The 20,651-nt window shown below is 44.2% G+C and overlaps 1 protein-coding gene across 4 annotated transcripts in view; it reads right to left on the reverse strand.

Annotated features, from left to right (window-relative positions):
• The window catches only part of GRIP2 (glutamate receptor interacting protein 2), a 654,787-nt gene that overhangs the window by 515,220 nt on the left and 118,916 nt on the right, over positions 1–20,651 (reverse strand). The window contains exon 1 of one of the 4 annotated variants that reach the window (XM_069206299.1): positions 20,473–20,632. The exons of the other annotated variants lie outside the window; for them this stretch is intronic. Within the exon in view, the coding sequence (XP_069062400.1) occupies positions 20,473–20,527 (55 nt within the window). The 5' untranslated portion in view covers positions 20,528–20,632. Of the gene's footprint in view, positions 1–20,472; positions 20,633–20,651 lie in introns of those variants that run through there. 4 annotated transcript variants of the gene reach the window in all.

The following is a 20,651-nucleotide window of genomic DNA, read 5'->3' on the forward strand; positions in this document are numbered from 1 at the left end:
TGGGTCTGTGGTAGTACTTTAAGGTAGAGGGGAAGGACATTCTGACATCATTAGGCGATCCCCGGGGGCTCACTTACTCTACCATGAAGGATGTCCTTATCACAAGGTATGGTTTATCCCCTAAGCAGTATAAGGACAAGTTTGGGTCCTATAAGAAGAAGGAATCCCAAACATGGTTGGAATTTGTTGATTCTTTTTGCAGGACACAGGATGGTTGGGTAAATGTCACCTTACTGCCCATGTATGAGGGGCTTTACAATTTAATTGCTTGAGAGCACTTGTATAGTTTATGTTTTCCAGAGCTGCACCAGCACCTAATTGACAGCAAGCTGACTGACTGCAGGAAGCTTGCACAGGAAGCAGACCGCTGGGAGAGCACCAGGGTCCAAAAGAGGTATGGGAGAGACAACATCAAGGGTAGGCAGGGACCCTCTCAGAAGAAAGGAGGCTAAGGGTAAACAGGGGGAGTTCTCCAAAGGGCCCCAACCTAGTTCCCAGGGTAAAGATTCCCAGCCCCCCCCAGTGAAAAGAAGCCATGGTTCTCCAAAGGAAAACCTGTGGCAGGAGGTCCCCCATGTAAGTGTTATGCATGTGCCTAGGTGGGTCATGTGAGGGGGGACCCCAAATTCCCCAAGAGTACAACGGCACCCACTGGTGCGCAGTCCCAGGGTTTGGCTAGTGAAGCGCTTGGAAAGGAGTTGGTTCCATGTGGGTGGGAGCCAGCTGAGATGACCCTTGTCTCACTAGGGGACAGTGAGATGGTCCAGAGAACCCTAGTGCATGAGATCACTAAAAGGTACAGGCAGTGGGTGACCATTAATGGACAGAGGGTGGAGGCTCTGAGAGACACAGGAGCCAGTATGACTACAGTGAGGAGTCACCTGGTGTCTGAAGAGCAGATAGATCCCTGTGTACTTCACCAAGTAGTTGCAGTGGACAACTCAGAGTGCCTGTGCAGAGTGGTGCAGGTTCCCTTTGAATGGGGGGGTCTCAGGTTCCTTGAAGGTAGCTGTGAGTTCAACCATGCCTGTGGATTGTTCCAATGACCTGGAGGACTCCACTTGAAAGGAGGTGCAACACAGGTCACACTTGGAGATGTTGGGTCTGCCTGATTGGGTATGCATATCCACCAGGTCACTGGCAGCCCATCAGGGTGGTCAGAAGCTCCTGGAGCCTGAAACAGTGGCCCAAGGGACCGTCAAAAGGAGGAAAGGCAAGGGGAGCAGGAAACTGGCCCCAGAGGTTCCCACTGTCCGGGAGGAGGAAGAGCTTGACGGTGACGCCCGAAACATAGAGGGGAACAGGTGACTGAACTGGGGGAGGTCTCTGAGCTGTCACAGTGGCAGCAGGAAGGGGGACCCACCAGGGAGGCATTCTGCGAGGCACAGAAGACATGCCCTGCTCTAGTCGGTTTGAGGTAGCAGGCTGCAGACCAGGAGGCTGGCAAGGAGCCAGGATCTCACCTGATTTATTTCGAGGACGGCCTCCTGTATAATGAGCCTAAGGTTGCTGAGTTTGGTCAGCCCATGTGCAGGTGGTACCCCAGTGCTTCAAAGCCTTCCTACTGGATCTGACTCATGATGTGCCTTTAGCTGGATTTTTGGGGGCAGGACTAGACCTTTGAATGGCTTGTCACCCAGTTTTACTGGCCCCTAATGTGCAGTCACTCAGATGCTCATTGCAGGTCTTGTCCGACTTGTCAGGCAAGTAGCAAGAGTGTGGGGAAATGTAAGGCTCCCCTCCAACCTTTTCCAGTTGTTAGTACCCCTTTGAAAGGGTTGGTATTGACATTGTGGGGCCTCTGGATCCCAAGACAGCCATGGGCAACAGGTTCCTCCTGGTCTTGGTGGACCATGCCACCTGGTACCCAGAAGCCATTCCGCTGAGGTCAATCACTTCCCCCGTGGTGGGTCGTGCATTGATGGGGATTTTCACCCGCATGGGGTTCCCCAATGAAGTGGTGTCCGATAGGAGTACAAACTTCATATCTACTTATATGAAGTCTTTGTGGCAGGAGTGTGGGGTAGCATATAAGTTCACCACTCCTTACCACCCCCAAAGCAATGGTCTGGTTGAAAGATTCAACCGCACCTTGAAAGGCATGATCATGGGCCTGTCAGAGCTCTTGAGGCGGAAGTGGGATGTCCTCTTGCCATGCCTTTTGTTCGCCTACAGGCAGGTGCCTCAAAAAGGGCTTGGGTTTAGTCCTTTTGAGTTACTGTATGGCCACCCTGTCAGGGGACCGTTGAGTCTGGTGAAGGAAGGCTTAGAGAAAGCCTCAGTACACCTCCCCAGGATGTATTTAGCTACATGCTGGCCTTCAGAAACCAGACTGCCTGCTTCAGAGCTCTTGCACAAGAGAACTTGGAAGCAAGCCAGGCAGACATGAAACAGTGGTATGATCAGAATGGCACTCTGGCCGAGTTTCAGCCTGGGCAAAAGGTGTGGGTGATGGCGCCAGTGGAACCTGGGGCGCTCCAAGACAAGTGGACTGGGCCATTTGAGGTAGTAGAGTGCAAGAGTAAAAGTCACCTACCCGGTGAACTTGCACACTCCCAGGAACCCCTTGAGGGTCCTACAAGTCAACAACCTCAAGCCACACTTTGAGCGGACTGAATTGTCCATGCTCTTAGTGACAGATGATGGGGTGGAGGAAGAGAGTGAGCCTCTTTCTGACCGCCTCTCTGCTGAAGAAAAAGATGGGTCTGTGGAGGGAATGAACCTCTCCCCCTCCCTGACTTCAGTACAGCAGAGGGACTGTCTCCAGGTGTTGAGTCAGTTTGCCTCTCTATTCTCCTTGATTCCAGGGGTCACACATTTGTGCACACATGATGTGGACACTGGGGACAGTCCACCCATTAAACAGAAGGGTAACTGATAAGGTCAGGGCTAGCATCAACGATGAGGTGTCTAAGATATTATCCCTAGGGCTCATTGAGTTTTCTAGCAGTCCTTGGGCCAGCCCTGTGGTCTTGGTCCTAAAGGCTGCTACTCCTGGTGCCACCCCAGAACTCCAGTTCTGTGTGGACTACCAGGGTCTCAATGTGGTCACTAAAACTGATGTGCACCCCATGCCCGAGCTGATGAGCTCATAGATCGGTCGGGAGCTGTCAAATACCTCAGCATGTTTGATATGACGTCTAGGTATTGGCAGATTGCCTTAACTGAGGGGGCCAAGGAGAAGTCAGCACAGCATTTTCTGCCCTAGATGGACACTTCCAGTTTAAAGTGATGCCATTTGGGATGAAAAAAGCCCCATTCCAGAGATTGGTCAATCAGGTGTTGATTGGGCTGGATGACTTCAGCGCAGCATAACTGGATGACATTGCAGTGTTCAGTTCCACTTGGGAGGAACACTTGCAGCACCTCTGCAGAGTGTTGGAGGCCCTGCAAAAAGCAGGCCTCACTATTAAGGCAAGCAACTGCCAAATAGGGCAGGGTTCAGTGGTGTACTTGGGACACCAGGTAGGGAGTGGCCAGGTGGCACCCCTACAGCCAAAAATTGACACCATTCTGGCTTGGGAGCCCCCCAAGACCCAGACTGAGGTGAGAATATTTTAACTTCCTAGTAAATCAAATATGCCAATCATGGAAAGCCAATTACACATACATTTTACACAGGGGAACTTGCACTTTAGCACTGGATAGCAGTGGTAAAGTGCCCAGAGTAACAAAAACAGCAAAAACAGAGTCCAGCACACATCAACAACCTGGGAAACAGAGGCAAAAATTTAGGGGAGACCACGCCAGGGATGCCAAGTCTAACAGACACCCACCCACCAGTGCTAATGGCACCACGCTGGCAAAATGGCTCACATAATCAGATGCCTTACCATTGTCTTCTGGGCCATCTATGGTGCTTCTACTCTATCCCATTTTTGAAAACCTTGAAAGATATCATCCATCATCCATAAATCCTCCACTTAGCCAATCATCACCTCTCAGAAAAGCCCAAAGTGCTTAAGAAGAAGAAGTAGACAGTGGGGGCTTCTCTCCACAGCCAGAAGGATGTTAAAGTAGATATTTGAAGCTACCTGGACACCTTGCCTGAAACACATCCCATTCCCTCTTAGAGGCATCTCCTTCCCTTAGCACAAGGAAGATTACACACAGTAAGCACATGTGTTCTCTCAGGGAAGAGTCAGCCTAGAAATGTACTCTTCTGAGACTAACCCTCAGTCGGCCCCTTGGGTCAGTGACAACATTACAGCTACCCATAACTATTTATAACACGTGCTATGCCCCTTGTAGATTACTGCCTCAAGCATCACCTATCACGAGGGGTGGACATAACTGGTGTAATTCTCTCTAGTGTAATTATTTGTAAAATACTGCAAATTTACCCGTAATTATGAGTAATTGTGTGAAACCCATAGTCCAGCATTTAACAACATGTTCTTAGTGCAAAATATATCCTTGCATCCAAAATAGGTCCGAGCATGCATTTTGCTATAAGACAATAGCAGTAAATGCTACAGGACACGAACAGCAATGGCCTGCTATGTGGATCTCTCTTAGTTTGTTGTTCATGCCGTAGGATTTTTGACCCAAATTAACTGAAGCTTGTATAATTGCATAATTTCGGGAATTCGCATCACAAGAGTATTGCATAATTACGGAAACTACGCCCATTACTCTGGCATAATTAACATTTCTCCTAGTCCTAATCACAATTCATCATCACTCCCAAACTGCTGATCACCTCTTTTATTGTTGAGTTTAGTGGTTCTGTTAAAAAGGCTGATATCTCGAATAAATACTCAAATATTCAAATAAATGAGGTGTGGTCTCGGTAGACTTGGAGTGGGATGTCTGATGCATGTGAACAGACATTATTTGTCACACACTTAGAATAAAATATTGACAGTCTTGGTAGGTGGAGTAAAATGTCTCACGGACTTCAGCCCTTCCATTTCCACACGTATTAACGCAAAGCCATACACCAAGTTCACATTCACACATTATAATCTTCACAAACATCTAGAGATGAGCAAAGAATGTGAGTCCTGGATCAATCTCATTCGTTTACAAATAAGTGTAATTTACAGAAGAGGATGAGTCTGCACAGCCACTGATGATTACAGGTGAAAAAAAGCAAATTGGCAAATATAATGGAAAAAATAAAAACTCTACAAAGAGGAAGACATCCATTCTTTCAAATAGACTACTTTGAATGATGCTTCAAAGACCCCAGAGTAGCCTCTTCACATCAGTTTTATACAGCATGAGGTTGAGTACTTGATCAATAAAGACCCTCAGATTGAGTTTTCGTTCACCTCTTGCTGTTCACATCAGCAGCAACTTCATTTTGTCAGTAGAATATTCAAGAACTGCAAGGCTTCTTAGCTATAAAGTGCCTCAGGCAGGAGAAAGAGAAGCCACCACAGAAATGTCAACTCTACAGACACATAGGGCCTGAACATCCCGTCCGCTGAAATAGGATAGGATATTCATCACCGTTGTGACGGAGTAACTCCTCCGCAAAACTCTAAATCAGGCCTAAAATCAGTCACACTGTTAGACCTGACAGCCTTAAGGTGGTCATCCCCAACTTTTTGCCTGCCTGCCTCCACTTTTTGACACTGTTTTTGCTGGTTTTAGGACCCTGCGTGCTTTACCACTGCTAACCAATGCTTAAGTGTATATGCTCTCTCGCTTAAAACATGGTAACATTGGTTCATACCCAATTTGCATATTTAATCTACTTGTAAGTCCCTAGTAAAGTGCAGTACATGTGCCCAGGGCTTATAGATTGAATGCTACTAGTGGACCTGAAGCACTGGTTGTGTCACACACATAAGTAGCTCCTTAACCATGTCTCAGGCCTGCCATTGCAAGGCTTGCGTGGGCAGTTTCACTGCCACTTCGACTTGGCATTGAAAGTACTTGCCAAACCTTAAACTCCCCTTTTTCTACATATACGTCACCCCTAAGGTAGGCCCAAGTAACACCGAGGGCAGGGTGTGGTGAGGGTAATAGGCAGGACATACACCTTTGTGTTTTATATGTCCTGGTAGTGAAAACTCCTAAATTCATTTTCCACTGCTGTGAGGCCTGCTCCTTTCACAGGCTAACATTAAGACTACCCTCCTAAACTGTTTGAGTGGTCGATTCTGATTAGAAAGGGGTAAACAGATCATATTTAGTATGGCCAGAATGGTAATACAAAATCCTGCTGACTGGTGAGGTTGGGTTTTATGTTACTATTTTAGAAATGTTACTTTTAGAAAGTGAGCATTTCTCTGCACTTAAAGCCTTCTGTGCCTTACAGCCTGTCTCCAATCCACGCCTGGACTGGGCTGGTTGACAGCTCCCTTGTGCATTTCACCCAGAAAACCACAAACACAGGATGCTCAGTCACACCTGCACACATCTGCATACTGAATGGGTCTTCCTGGGCTGGAAGGGTGGAGGGCCTGACACTTACATTTCAAAGGACGGTGGCTTGCCCTCACACAAAGGACTGCCAAACCCCCTACTGGGACCCTGGAAGACAGGGTTGTACTAAAAGGGGACCTTAAGCACTTCAAAACCACTCTTTGAAGTCTCCCCCACTTCAAAGGCACTTTTGGGTATATACACTGGGTCCCTGACCCTACCAACTTAGAAACTTTTTGGGAAGACATTCTGCACCAGAACCTGCCTGGCTGCCCAAAGGACTCACCTGACTGCTTTGCTGTAAGGGACTGCTGCCTTGCTGTTGCCCTGCTGTCTTGCTGGCCTCTGGCTCTGCTGAGAAGTGTTCTCCAAGGGCTTGGATTGAGCTTGCCTCCTGGGTCCTGAAGTCTCAGGGCCAAAAAGACTTCATCTCCGCAAATTAACTCCTTGTGTGGTGAAAATCAATACACAGCCTGCCAGAATCAACGCACAGCCTGTCCAGAGGTGAGAAAATCACTGCATCGCCAAACCGGAATATCGCAAGTGGAGATCGACGTAGTGACAGCATTGCAACTGGAACTTCGACGCACAGCCCACAGGATCGACGCATCGCTGAACTGCGGACCAACGCAGCCTGGCTTCCTCCAAGAGGAATCGACGCAACACCAGCCGCGTGACAGAAACTCCGCCACATCACCCACTAGATCGACGCAACAGCTGTGACCTCAGCTCGCACGCCCAGGATTTCTAAGCATCATCCCTGGGCATCAAAAGACCCTGCATCATAAAGAGGATCCAAGCCTATGCGCCGGAATTCGACACAAAGCGCTTGCTGCATGGAAAAGAATCGATGTATCGTCTGTGTGTGCCCGGAAATCCAACGCACACCTACCTTTTTCCACACATCTTCTCCTCTGCGGTCTTCGTGTGTGTAATTTTGATGCAAACCAGATACTTTGTGCTTGCCAGAGCCAATTGTTGCTTTTAAGAACTAAGGACACTTCTTATTTTTACATAAGTGGTATTTCAACTTGTGATGATCAAATCTTGATAGTTCTGACCTTAATTTAATCAGATAAATATCTTATATTTTTCTAAACCTGTGTGGTGTCTTTTTGTAGTGTTATCACTGTGTTATTGCATGATTTATTGCACAAATACTTTACACATTGCCTTCTAAGTTCAGCCTGACTTCTCAGTGCCAAACTACCAGAGGGTGGGCACAGGATAATTTGGATTGTGTGTGACTTACCCTGATTAGGATTGTGGTCCATACTTGGACAAGGGTGTATACCTCGGCCAACTGGAGACCCCGTTTCCTAACACACACCTACAGACAAAAGTTTTCACACACACAGACATCTATGTGCATACACATAGGAGTACACACAAACACATGCATGAGTATGCAAAAACACTAGTACATAAATGTTCACATATCCAAGTATAACTGTGCACACACAGCCTCACACTTACAGGTATGAGCACACACACGTTTGAGCATGCGTGCTACTCACCACAAAGCGATTAGACACTTCATCAGGGGTAGTAAGAGCTATCTAAATACAATTACAAATGCACAGGGCCTCACACACTCACATACGTGAGCAGCAACGCATATACATATGACCAAGTACACACACAGTCACAAATACTCAGGCATAAGAGAATTCATATGCTGGGCTGGATTTACAAACTGCAATTTGTAGTACTTAAACTAGTACTACACAAGTACCACTTACTCATTACAAAATGCAAATCACAAACCTGCAGGCAGAAAATTCCATCTCCATCTCTTATATATTTTCTATGGTGAGATCTTCACAAATGTAAATTTATTACTTGGTATTAAATGTGGGAGGGACCAGGGGAGTGGGTAGAAATTGGGGAATATTTACTACCAAATTAAAGTAGTACATCTCGGAATCATGAGTTATTGAAATGTCAACATCTTCTCACTGGCCATTAAGGAGTGATACAACACTAATGAAGTATGATTATCTCCTATTGCTCAGAATGTCACAGAACATTACATCAGACATGTAGGATGGTGTCCTCAACACAGTTGAACCCTTAGCCAGCTAAAATGAAACAAGATAGATACTTAATTGAAACACTATGGGCCTGATTTAGAGACTGGTGGATGGGTTACTCTGTCACAATGGTTACAGATATCCCATCTGAGGGCGTAGCTTCAGGGGTGTGGAAGGGGTGCTACAACCCCCAATAAATTAATTTTCTATGAAATAGTTGGGTACAGATGCTTTCAGTAAGGTATGGTGAGATCTGTCGGATTTCACTAGGAATTTGTACATACATTCTGACAAAAACGCACACACACTCTCTCCCTCTCAATTTTTGGAGTCGTCAAAAATAGTGGTAATTTTACAAAATATTGTGTTTTCCCTCACTTAGTAGCCCTAGCAGTCCACATTCCTCTCGCTTTCCACTGCCCCTTAGGCCCCTCCCATGCACCCTGCTTGTCGTATAGTGAATTTAAACATTATATTCCAGCCTGATTGTCAGAAAATCTGAAACTCACAGCCCCACAATCTTACTGACCAAGCCAAACCCCTGATCCCGTCCACCGAGATCTAAATCCCATAGGATATAATGGGATTTAGAATTCTGTCACCAAGATCTAAATCAGGCCCTAAGTTTGGTAATCATACTTCAAAACTCTTGGGCCCTGATTTGGATCCTGGCAGAAGGGAATACTCCATCACAAATGTGACAGATATCCCGTCTGCCATATTACGATCCCATTATATCCTATGGGGATCATAATACGGCGGACGGGGATATCCGTCATATTTGTGACAGAATATTTCACCCGCCAGGATCTCAATCAGACCCTTAGTCGTTAAACATGTCTTGTGAATGATTTTCAAATACAGCCCTGATGCACTGACTATTAATAGTAGAGGTTTGCAAGGTTGTGAAGCCAGGAGGTGTGCCCAGCTTTTGGGGTCTGTGTAAAAGCAGGAAGGTTCTCTTTTCCCTGACCTTGAAGATTCCATGCATCCCATTTCCCACTGCTAGAAGTTACAGAGCAGCACTTTCTGTAGTGAGAAATGGGGTGAAGCTGCTGTCAACAGTCAGGCATTGTATTTCCCGGCTGCCACTCAACTAAAAGCAACTGTGACACCGGGGGGAAATAAATCTTTGCTCCATTAAATCGATTTCACCTTGGTCAGGATAATGGACTACAAGGCTTAAGGTCGCATGAAGCCAAACTTTTTACCCTAACCTCTCCCCACAAGGAAATCAAGGGGCCAGGGCATTAGTGGAGGTCCATTGGGAGAGGCCACCTCACACTTTAAAATCATGAAGGATTACCATGGATGCCCCAAGCTGGAGAAGAATTGCCATCAGCCAGGAGGTTAGGGTAGCACCCAGGCTCCAGAAGGATTATATCTGAAATTTGACATGTCAAAAAGGTCTAACATCACCTAAAGGTATTAATATGGCATATCAGCTTGTCTCTTCATTTGATGCTCATGGGATATATCACTGCGTCTGGTAATGGGCTTAAAGATCCTGGTGCTCTGCTTTTCCTTATATGATCATATTAATCCACCCTGTCTCATTACAGTCCACCATTCCAAATTGTTGAGTGGCTAGAAACCTTTTCTGGAGGCACCCAATGATCGTCTCTTGTCCAAATTCATGCTGCAAATAGGGTTGAGCGAAGTTGCTGAGACTCACCTTTGCAAACATCATGAACTGAAGAGCTTGCAAAGTTTAAAAAAAATTAAGGGTGAACATTGGGGCCCTTCACATAGGATGAGCACTGTTGCCACTCAAGGATGTGAGTAGCAGTGGGTGTGTCACCACCACTCAGAAGTTGCATTCTGCACTTCTCCACAACTTGTAGATCTACCAATCTAAGGAGGCAGGAGGCCAGTCCTTCTCCTATCTTGCACCCAAAATCTGGAACCCTCCAGCTCTGATTGCGACTGATCGACAGCATTGCCTCCCGCAATGCCCTTAAAACCTATCTCTTTTCATCTCTGTGATCCATTGTTTTTCACAAGTTGTTGTTCCCCTGATGTCAGGATACCCTGCTATGTGGTAACACACTTTACAAATACACTCATTACCTGTACTCTGTAATTTCTGGTGGCTGGGAACTTAAAAGTGTGTTACAGCAGAGCAGTGGTTGTTTACCAACTGCATCCATGTGTGCTCGAAGGAAAGTTAAATCCTTCCACTCAGAGACTCCACTTAGATTTTCTTGCCATCTGCACGATTTTTTTGATTCCAGATAGTCAGTCGCAGCAGTGGGCAGCGACTACTTTGTTTCCACAGGATGTCCTGCCATTCCTTAGTGAGGCATCTTGCTTCAGAAAATTATGAACCATCACCTGTGGTTCCATGAACGGTCCTAATCTAATCTCGAGTGAATTTGGTAAATTTGGTCCAGCTTTGCAAAGTGGGAAATTCCCCTAGTTTGACAAACTGGCATGCGAAATAATTAACTTTGCCTAGCCCTATTTCCAAAAGGAAACTTTTGAGAAGATTTTTCACACACCTTTTCTTTAAAAAAAAAAAAAGTCAAGCGCTTTACTGCACTACATAATGATAGTGAATGCTATACAAATGTTGAAATACAGTTTAATACAAACCAATGTTATTATATTTTCAAAACAGACAGTGCTAAAAAAGAAAGGCCCACATTTATACTTTTTTAGCGCCGCATTCGCGTCATTTCTTGACGCATAAGCGGAGCAAACGTACAAAATACAATTGTATTTTGTAAGTTTGCGCCGTTTTTGCATCAAAAAGCGGCGCAAATGCGGTGCTAAAAAAGTATAAATATGGCCAAAATGTCTAAATTGGTGGGGTCTAGTTTAGCCAACTTTGCACACCCTGACAGTATTAGCAGTTTAGCAAGGGTAATCAGTAGATTAAGTGTGTAATTTATTAATTGTTATACTGATCCATTAAGCATAAATCCAAAAATTATTCCAAGTACTCTACAATGTTTCTATTTAAAGACAGTAATTAAAAACAAAAGCACCAGCGTTGCTAGCATTTACTTACATCACTAGTAATTGATAGAACTAGCAGTTTATTTAGAAAGGAATAAAAAATAAGTGTACAATCTTGTCTTTTTTTCTCTAAAAAGAATATACAAATTCAAAGGAATATGCAGGATTGCAGAATCCCATGATTTAAAGTTTCATCTTCAGATTAAAACCTCTATAATAATAAAAACAATTCCCTCAGGAAAACGTCTTTGGGCTCTTAAGTTGTCTTATTAAAGTAAAAAAGGATTTTACTGCATCGAATCCCATGAGCTAGAAAGTGAAAAAGTCCATGATCTGCTCCAGAAGAACCATTTCTACAAATACATCTAGAGAATAGAAAACAGTATAAAGAGGGCCACAGGTTAGTTTTGAAGAACTCTGTTTTCCAGCAGTGATTCAAGTTCAACCCTTGTCAAGTGCAGAAAAGAAACCACGTAGACGGTGTAAAATTGAAAAGACCACATCTGCACTGCATTGTTTAGCTGGTTCCAGTGTCATATAAATATTTTGGGGGCCCCGTTTGAAATTGCTTTTAATTTTATTACTCATATTTTACTATTTCAAACCTTATGTTGTTCAACAGTATTGTATTTTACATTAAAGGTTAAGATACAAAAATACCTAGACATTAGATAGAAAGAAAGTTTACTTTGGCGGTTAGTGGGGGTAGCTTGGAAGGTGGGGGTCCTTGTAAATTTCCAATGCCTCAAACGTCTTAGATGGTTCAAAAGAAAAATCAAAATATTATAATCATGCATATGCAGCATTAATTGAAAATTAATTAAAAAAATCTGAAAAGAAAACATCGACTTGTTTGTATATTTGCACAACTAATGTCACATATCTCCATTTTAGAAAACCCTGCAATATTGTTTATTAAGCCTATCTTAAAAATCAGGAATTTCTTATTATGGTTACCCTACAACCCCTTAAAAGTGTTCATGTATTAGGTCTGGCTTAAAGACGGTTTAGCCTTTCTTATCAGCATCATTTATTTAAAAAATATAAAAAAAACGTATACACATCTACATGAATAGAGTTGTTTTGGGTCCCACCCCGTCTTCATCCACTGGCCTGTTATGTTAATTTGTCATTTGCTTTTGCCTCTGCCCAGCACTCCATCCAGATTGGCGCAATAGATCATCTCTCTCCCCAATCTTCTTTGGATCTTGAGACAGACTTGTTTACATGAGGACATCTACCACTGAGCTCTCTCTAAGCCTCCAGGCCTTCACTAGACAACGACAGTAAGAGTTCCAACAATATATCAAATGACAAACAGTGTGTGCATTGAATGAGGTGTACTATTGTTTCATCAATGATGATGTTTTGCCAAGTTCATTTTCAACAATTGCAGTTTCCTGATTTATGTCTGCTTGTATGAAGTTTTTCTGCTTATTACAAATGAATACCACAATGTGCTACTTGTTTCTGCAAAGTAGCCATTTTCACCATGAATTGTCACTAAATTTCATGCATCTTTAACATTGACATCTGTGATTTGCCTCCATTTTGAAACAGATTTCATGATAAAAGGTTGCACTGAAATAGACACATCACCTAGGATTACGGAAGGTTTATTACATTGGATTTTCAGGATTTACAACAACTATAAAGTTAACTGTTTTACGCTGCTAGTTCATGAATGCAGTCGGTTTATGCCAGGTTTACATGTGGAGAAACTTGACATTTTTGCTCAATACTTCCCTTGGGCTAAACCGCCAAGCACCATTGATATGCATTGCAGAGCTTTATCTCAGAGGGCACCATTTCCTACTGGGCTGCGATTACTGTCATATAAGACCATATCTGAATGCAGGCGGAATCACCCCAGAATGCCAACATTTCACATTGCTTTCCATGGGTCCCATACAATTTAAGGGTCAATCTTCTAAGAAAATAACAGGTGAAGAAAGAATCCTCTGTCTCAGTATGGATGGGGTTCTTAATAATTATTGTTTTTTTTTACATTTTAAAAATTGAGAACGTCATGAAAAAGTCAAACCAGCACTATTGTGGTGTTATCGAAAACACAAAGGAGCAATTTGCAGGCATATGTCACATTATAAATCATCAGCAAAATCGTACACTCATTTTTTTCATAAAATAGTATGAAACAATTACAAAACTATCACAATTACAAAGCCTTTGATATGTAAGGAGCTCTTTTTGATTTGATAGTTAGCTTTTCACTCAGAGGCGCATAGGTCATTGTGGTAATGAAAGTGACTTTTGCATGTAATTGAACTTGCCAAAAAAACACAAATAAAAGATATATTCGAGACAGAGAGTAAATTTAATCTCGTCATGGGGTCTTTTGGGGTCCAAAAATCTACAGGATGGGTGTTAATCTGTTCTACTTTGCGCCGGACACTGTTCTGTCTGTAGGTTTTTTTATTGTGTCAAAAGAGAAGCTCAGTGCCAGGCTGAAAAAAACTGTATTTACTTTGTATTTATACTAGAGGATGAAGTCCATACAGAAGTATGGGAACTTTGATGAGCGCACTAGGGGTGGGGTCAGCAAACCTGAGAGGGAGAGGCAACGAGAAGTGTGGGAACTTTTAGTGTAAAGTTAAACTCCCAATAGATCCCACACACATCAGCAACTGATGTGTACAGGCGGGACATGATCCAAGTGCAACTCTTAGCTTTGTGTAGCACTCTTTGGGAGCCACAAGCTCTCAAAGTATGTGAGCAACAACATTTACAAAAGCAGGAGTGGGGATACATTGGCATTATGGGAACATAGAAGCAAAATGGTGTCATCATAATAGACTGGTGCTTTACACTAGTTTATATAAACATACAAGAATGGTGTCTAAGGGTGTGCAAAGATAGTTTTACACAGGCACAGTTTTGTGAATTAACTGAAGTGTGTGTGTCTCTGTGTGTGTTTGGGTGTGTGTGTGTGTATCTTGGCTGTGTGTATTTGTACAGGATGCTGGAGACTTGAATTTGATGCGTGCTCGGGAGGGGGTAGGGGAGGGGAGATGTGTAGGCTGGGGGATGTGATCATACATTTGTACTCAAGTCGTGAGACAAGAGGCTGCATGTAGAACAGACTTTGCAACATACCTGAGAAGGTTAAAGGTACTTTTCATTGTTTCATGGCGTTCTTGGCAGATCTGAGATACAACTATGCATGTTTATTCAATATCAGGCATCAATTGATACGGTTTCTATCCTTTGTCTGCCTGTCACAAAGGTATGCAAAGGACTTCCTCCTCCACTGCTATAAATATGGCTATTTTATGGCCAATAAAGAGAACATTAGAATCAAGAAGGCACTTAGCAGAGGGGTAAGAAGCTGAGCAAGTACATTGAAAGATTCTTGAAATCAATGCCAGGGGCCTTGCACAAGTTGAAATATGCCATTTGGCTCACATATGAATTGAAGCATTTGAGAAAAGCTTTTAGGCTCCCACAGAAGCCAAGCAGAGGAAGCTTCAGTGTGCATCAAGAGAGATCTTTGCTCAGAATTAGAGTTGCTCAGTCACAGGATGCTCAGGAAGGCGCCCAAGAGGCCACTGTACCCAGAGTATCCCTTCAGCTCTCATTGTTTGCATGTTCAGTGACCAAATATGGAAGACCACCGATAAAACCAGGAGTGTGTCTGCTCCGTTAACAGTGGAAGACTCAGTAGTCGGGCAATGTTTAGTAATTTCGCACTTGGCAGAGATGTATTAAGTCCCTGGACATCACCCAAGACTGACCTAGTCCCGCCTTGTGAACTCGGAGCACTCTCTGTAGATCGGAGAAACATCCAGATGGAGTGAACCGTGTTTCCTCACTAATACATGATCTCCTTTCTCCAGTGCTGAAAGTCCAGCCTTAGAGCATCTGGAAGGTGGAAGGAAGATGGATCATGGGACCAATGGAAGACAGAGTGGAAGTGCCTGCTGAGATGTGCACTCCTTACCCTTGCACCAGTTTCCATTCACAAAGTTTTTTTTCATGCATCCGTGTGAATTATGGATGCAAATGTCATGACTCTCTTGATCTAGACAAATTCTCATACAAATTCTCAGAGAGAGAAATGTCTACGTCCATTACTTGGGCCTGGTTTACCATTACTGCAGTCCAACTCTTTGCAAGAGGGAGCAATGGGAGATATTGGGGATTTTGAGTTGTTTAGGAGTGACTTGCATAAAACATATTTATTGTGTCAGTTTCCGCGTGTCTTCTCCCAGTGTGTCTGCTGCTTGCAGCATGTGAAATCTCTGGGTGGAATTACCACTTCGCACCATTACAGGGTCCATTGGAATTGATGGGCCACTCATAGTGGGACTTCTTGATTACCTTGAGAACATTTATAAACATATTATAGCCATTTCTCACACTGTTCTGCACTTATAAACTGCCATTTGAATGAAGAAGGGTGTCTGATGAAACCTGCACCAAAATTCTCTGGTAGAACAAGCACCCACCGAGTTATCTTTTGGAACATCTGGTCAGTGACCTGAATATTACCCATAGGATTCTGCAACAGTCCCATTAAGCTGCTGAACTGTCTTCCAGGGAATCAAACCAGAGTGAGTAATACGTTCTAAAGCCAGTGCACAACCTGCTGATCTATCCTATGATAAAAAGTTCAGAAAGACACCACCAGCGACAATGTGCTCTTCAACAGACCTCCAATTTATTTGTTCCTCTGCCTGGATGTATCTCCCTTCAAACAGAAACCCATCACCTCTCACTTCCTTCACCACCCATTGCTTCTCAGAGTGCCTTTGAAGTCAAGTTACACAGCGTCTCTCAGTCTCAGAGGTTCGCGAGAGCACCCGGGACCATGATTGATCGTAAATTGTTCTAACTCCAGGCTAAATCTTTGTGGCGATTCCAGCACGCGGATTAGTTTGCCAGGACAATGTCAGAGCTGGTGTCCCAGAGACTCCAAATAAAAATTAAGTTCACAAAGAGAAGAAGACAACAGAGATGGTGGTAGAGGAAGAAAAAACCTTAAGCGACAAAGTTCCAAAAGTGTTATCAGAGAAAAGAGATCACTGTCCGCTGCTGCTGATAAAGACATTCATGAACTAGTTTTAAATAGCATGTACTCATCACTAGCAGCAAGCCCTCAACAAGGGGGCCATGTGAAGCTCTTTGTAACGAAGTGTTATCTTAACTGAGCAGCAAGCAAGGGCTAGCAGTGGTCTCCTGAAGAGGGTAGCAATTCCCGAATAGGCAGCAGCTATTGAGTGCAATATTGGAGCACAACAACACTACTGGGTTGTAACTTTGTCAATCACGTCTTGGCCCAGCTAAGTGGATTATTCATCTCTCACCTAACATTATTCGCTGGTTGGGTGTATCCTTCTGCCTCCACTTGCTTGCATTGAACTATGTGAGTGACTACTTTACAGCTGTAGCCCGCTCTGTCCACTCACACTGCATCCCTCATGGGTGTGTTGTTTTAATGCACTAACATTGAAGGCGTTAGAAGTTTACACCCAGAACTAGGAGCTTGCCAATGCTTGTTTCTGTAGCCACCTCCTCTCCTTCTTTCAGTATAAAAAGAAGACCACGCCCCCACGGGTATTCCAATCCTTAAAGTACTACATGTTTTACCCTTGATCATGACACCCCAACAATGTTTTCTCTTCATCTGCAATTGTTTTCTTCCTGGGGAACTGCTTTGGTCAAATTAAATATTCATGTCCAGATCGCTCTAACACTCTGGAATTTGCAGTCTTTCACTTTGTGATTTTAGAAGTTTGAAGTGCCTTGTATTTTTATTTTGCTAATATTGCTTATTTCATCACTTCGCTTCTATTGTTTAATTTGTAATTTGCACAAAAGTTGTGTTGCTGTAAAGATTTACGCTTGTCTTAGCACAAAGAACATCTAATCACAGTGAAGTTAGCTCACAAAAATATTTTCTCTGCATATCAAGATCATTTTCACATAATTAATGATAATTTGTATTCTAGTTTAACTCAGTCGAGTGTTAAAACGTTTGCAATTGTGAAGTTGGAGAAATTGTGGCTCCTCTATAGTAGAAACATAACTCTAGCTAGCAATGAGACACTGAACTTAACCAGCAATGACTTACACTCCAGTCTCTATTTAATTACCTATCTCAGTTAACTTACTCGTGATTTATGATGCTGTTTGAAGCTATTATCCAATGTAACACTTTTACACTTCGATAAGTATTTTATATTCTTGGTCATTTTGGAAAAACACAATAAAGATATTAAAAGAAGAAAAAAATGGTTGCAAGTGTTCCTATGGACGTTTACTTTTTCCACATCTCTTCTAATCCAATTGGTGTTCTGAGTAATGCTGGAATGGGTGTGGCGATCCTGCATCCTGCATCACAGGCACCTCAGGGTCAGGTAACTTCAGGTGAGGCATCCCCATCTACTGTGTTTTTTGCCTTAGAATGATGCATACCATGCAGAAGGGGTGTTTTGCACATCTGTTTTTGCATGTTTTCCATCTTGCCAAGGAGGAAGGCGAAGGCACATTTCACAAGGTTTTCCTGGGGTAAATTGTGTCCCAAGATAACAATGCTGGTGTTATCTTTGCAGCATATCTTATCATCTTATCTTATTTCATCTTATCAAATCATGTCATATCGCATCTTGATTCAGGTGCAAACTCCTGCTTGCACAAGGATTGGAATTACCTTGGGACTTACAATGAGCCAATAAATGTACCAGATGGGCTTCATCTTATTTCAGACCAGACTGCTAGATTTTTTTAATGAATTTATGTTATATAATGTATCCCAGAAGGCACATTTGTCAGATGCATGAGTCAATGCAAAAACTTTGCAAAGTTTTGAAGTGTTTGATAGACCTGCTCAAAGGTTACCAAAAGAAACAACAATTTTTCACATCTCCTGGTCAAACAGCACTTCAATGGTTACCAGGTGACACCATATTACCCAGCACAAACTGTCCTGACCCCAAGGCTTTCATTAACAGCTTAATACATTCACAGCCTGTGCATCTCAGATATCATCACTGGAAGGGGTGGGGCTAATGGACCATATCACACTGGTTTTTAAAAAGAAGTCTCCAGACTGGAAAAAAGAGCATTGTCGTAACATCTGAGGAGGCCAGCCATCGGCCTCTCCCACCCACATCCCTGACGCCTGCCCCTTCCACCTAAAACAGATATATGCAGAGGAGCGTATCCACCACAAACTCAAAGTGGACTTCTCTGCCTCTACGACACCAGGAACACATCAAAAAAGAAGCCGGCAGCACTTCTCGCTGCCAGGCCGTGATGTTGTCCAACAGGAAAGCAGGTATTGCAGAGGTGTTGGGGCTCTGCTACCTCAGGGCTTGTGGGTACCTACACATTCCACTCTTAAGGCCTCTACAATACCCTGCATTCCCCTGCAGCAAGCTGCCTTCATGAGAAGCTCTTCCAAAGAAGTACCCACGCCCCCCCCCCCAGGGCTGCGCGGCAAGGGAGTATTTAATGCCTGGATTCTGGCTTGGCACCACTGATTTCCTGTGATTCACACCCCGCACAGGAACGCATACCCAGTAGCATTTAGATGGGGTTAGGGAGGAATGCCGGGTGACTCCCCATATCCAGCATTGTGCCCAACCACATTGCGGCGGGCTGACATGCCGCGGATGGTTGTGACCACCCGGTGGAAGAAGATATGAGTATTCTGATGTGTGATGACTGAGGCAAGACACTGTTGAGGTAGAAGCTTGGCCAAGGAAGTCCCTCTACAAAATCTAAAAAGATGCTGTAGTAATTATACTCCATATCAGTTAAACATTGGGGTGCACCTGAACACAATAATTAAACATAACTTTAGAAGATGTCTGCAGTAGGAGTTATTCTCCTTTGAAGAACTCTTGCACACACTGCCCAGCATCCACTAAACATGACAGCACACCTTTACTATATCTATGAACACACAGACCCAGGTGAAATCGAGGGATTCATGACTCAACCGCGGCTATGAGCAACCCCTAGTGGGAGAACCCATCAAAGAAAAGGCAAGTGGCATGAGGAGCACTTGGAAACAGTGATGCTGAACTATATAGAAGTGCTCTGTGGCATTACATGACATTAAATGATGTCACAGTAGGGCTCACAACCCCAGTTGACATCACCAAACAAAGCAATATTCTAGAATGTCTATGGTCAAAGATGCAGGGCTGGACTAAGAGAGATGTGTTTTCCTGCACTGGGTGTCTCTTTTAACGTTAACGGGGATTGTACATACACAAGCATTTCTAGACACACCCAAACACATGCATGCAAACATGTGTGCATACAAACAGATGATGTGTGTCCTGCCAAGCCCCACATCACAAAGAAGTACTTGTGATGGGAAAGCACACATAGCCTTTTAGGAACAATATGTCAATAAATGTACTTTTGACAGGGTAAAACACAAGAAAAGAGGGAGGTAATTAAGGGGGAGGGGGGGTTCAGGTGAGTCAGTGGGAGAGCTGGGGAGTTAGGCCCTGCTAGGGTTGTCAGCTCTCACCTCCAGAAGTCCAGACCTGGTTTCCAGTGCTGCTGCACATGGGTTTCTCGGTTGTATTCACTAGAGGGGCAATGGAAACTTTGCTTTCAGCAATGATTGGTTAAATCGTCCTACTGCTTAGGGACGTGTCACTTCATAGCGATGTACCCTAGGTCACTGTATTTATCGTTATGCATAAAGTAAACTTCAGTGAGGCTGGTTCAACTTTTCAACCGTTCAAGGTCGATAAACAAATATTATTCAGATCCGGGGGGGGGGGGGGGGGGGGAGGGCGAACTCCTGTTATTTCCAATGACACAAAGATCCGTGGCTTTGAAAACAAGAGTATGTAAATAGAATTATGCTTATGGTCTAAAGCTGTCCCTGGTGTAACAGGGCTCCGTTCTCTCAGAATAAACACCCACAGTCACTTCACGCCCGTCCTGTCCCGTCCCGGAGGACTTCGAGCACTCGAAGAGGACACCCAACATCGGAAGAATTGCTGCACCTTTCCCATAGCAGCAGGTATCCCCTCTATTGTACCTGTGAAGCGCATCGGGACGAGCTCGGGCTGCTGCCGCCCTCCTCCCGCCAATAGCATCCCCCCCCCAGTACCTTTCATCCGCCGCCTGACCATCCCGAGCCGACACTTCAGGGAGACGGAGAACATCCTCGCGGTCCGGGTCCTCTGTCCGGCCGTGGCGCCCCCTGTCAGGGGCGGCTGCAGGCAGGTCGTCGAGCGCTGCCCCTCCGCAGCCTGGCTCGGTGGAGGGCAGCCGGTGCCCTGTGCTGGC

Source organism: Pleurodeles waltl, chromosome 9 (assembly GCF_031143425.1).
Source record: "Pleurodeles waltl isolate 20211129_DDA chromosome 9, aPleWal1.hap1.20221129, whole genome shotgun sequence".
Taxonomy (NCBI): Eukaryota; Metazoa; Chordata; class Amphibia; order Caudata; family Salamandridae; genus Pleurodeles; species Pleurodeles waltl.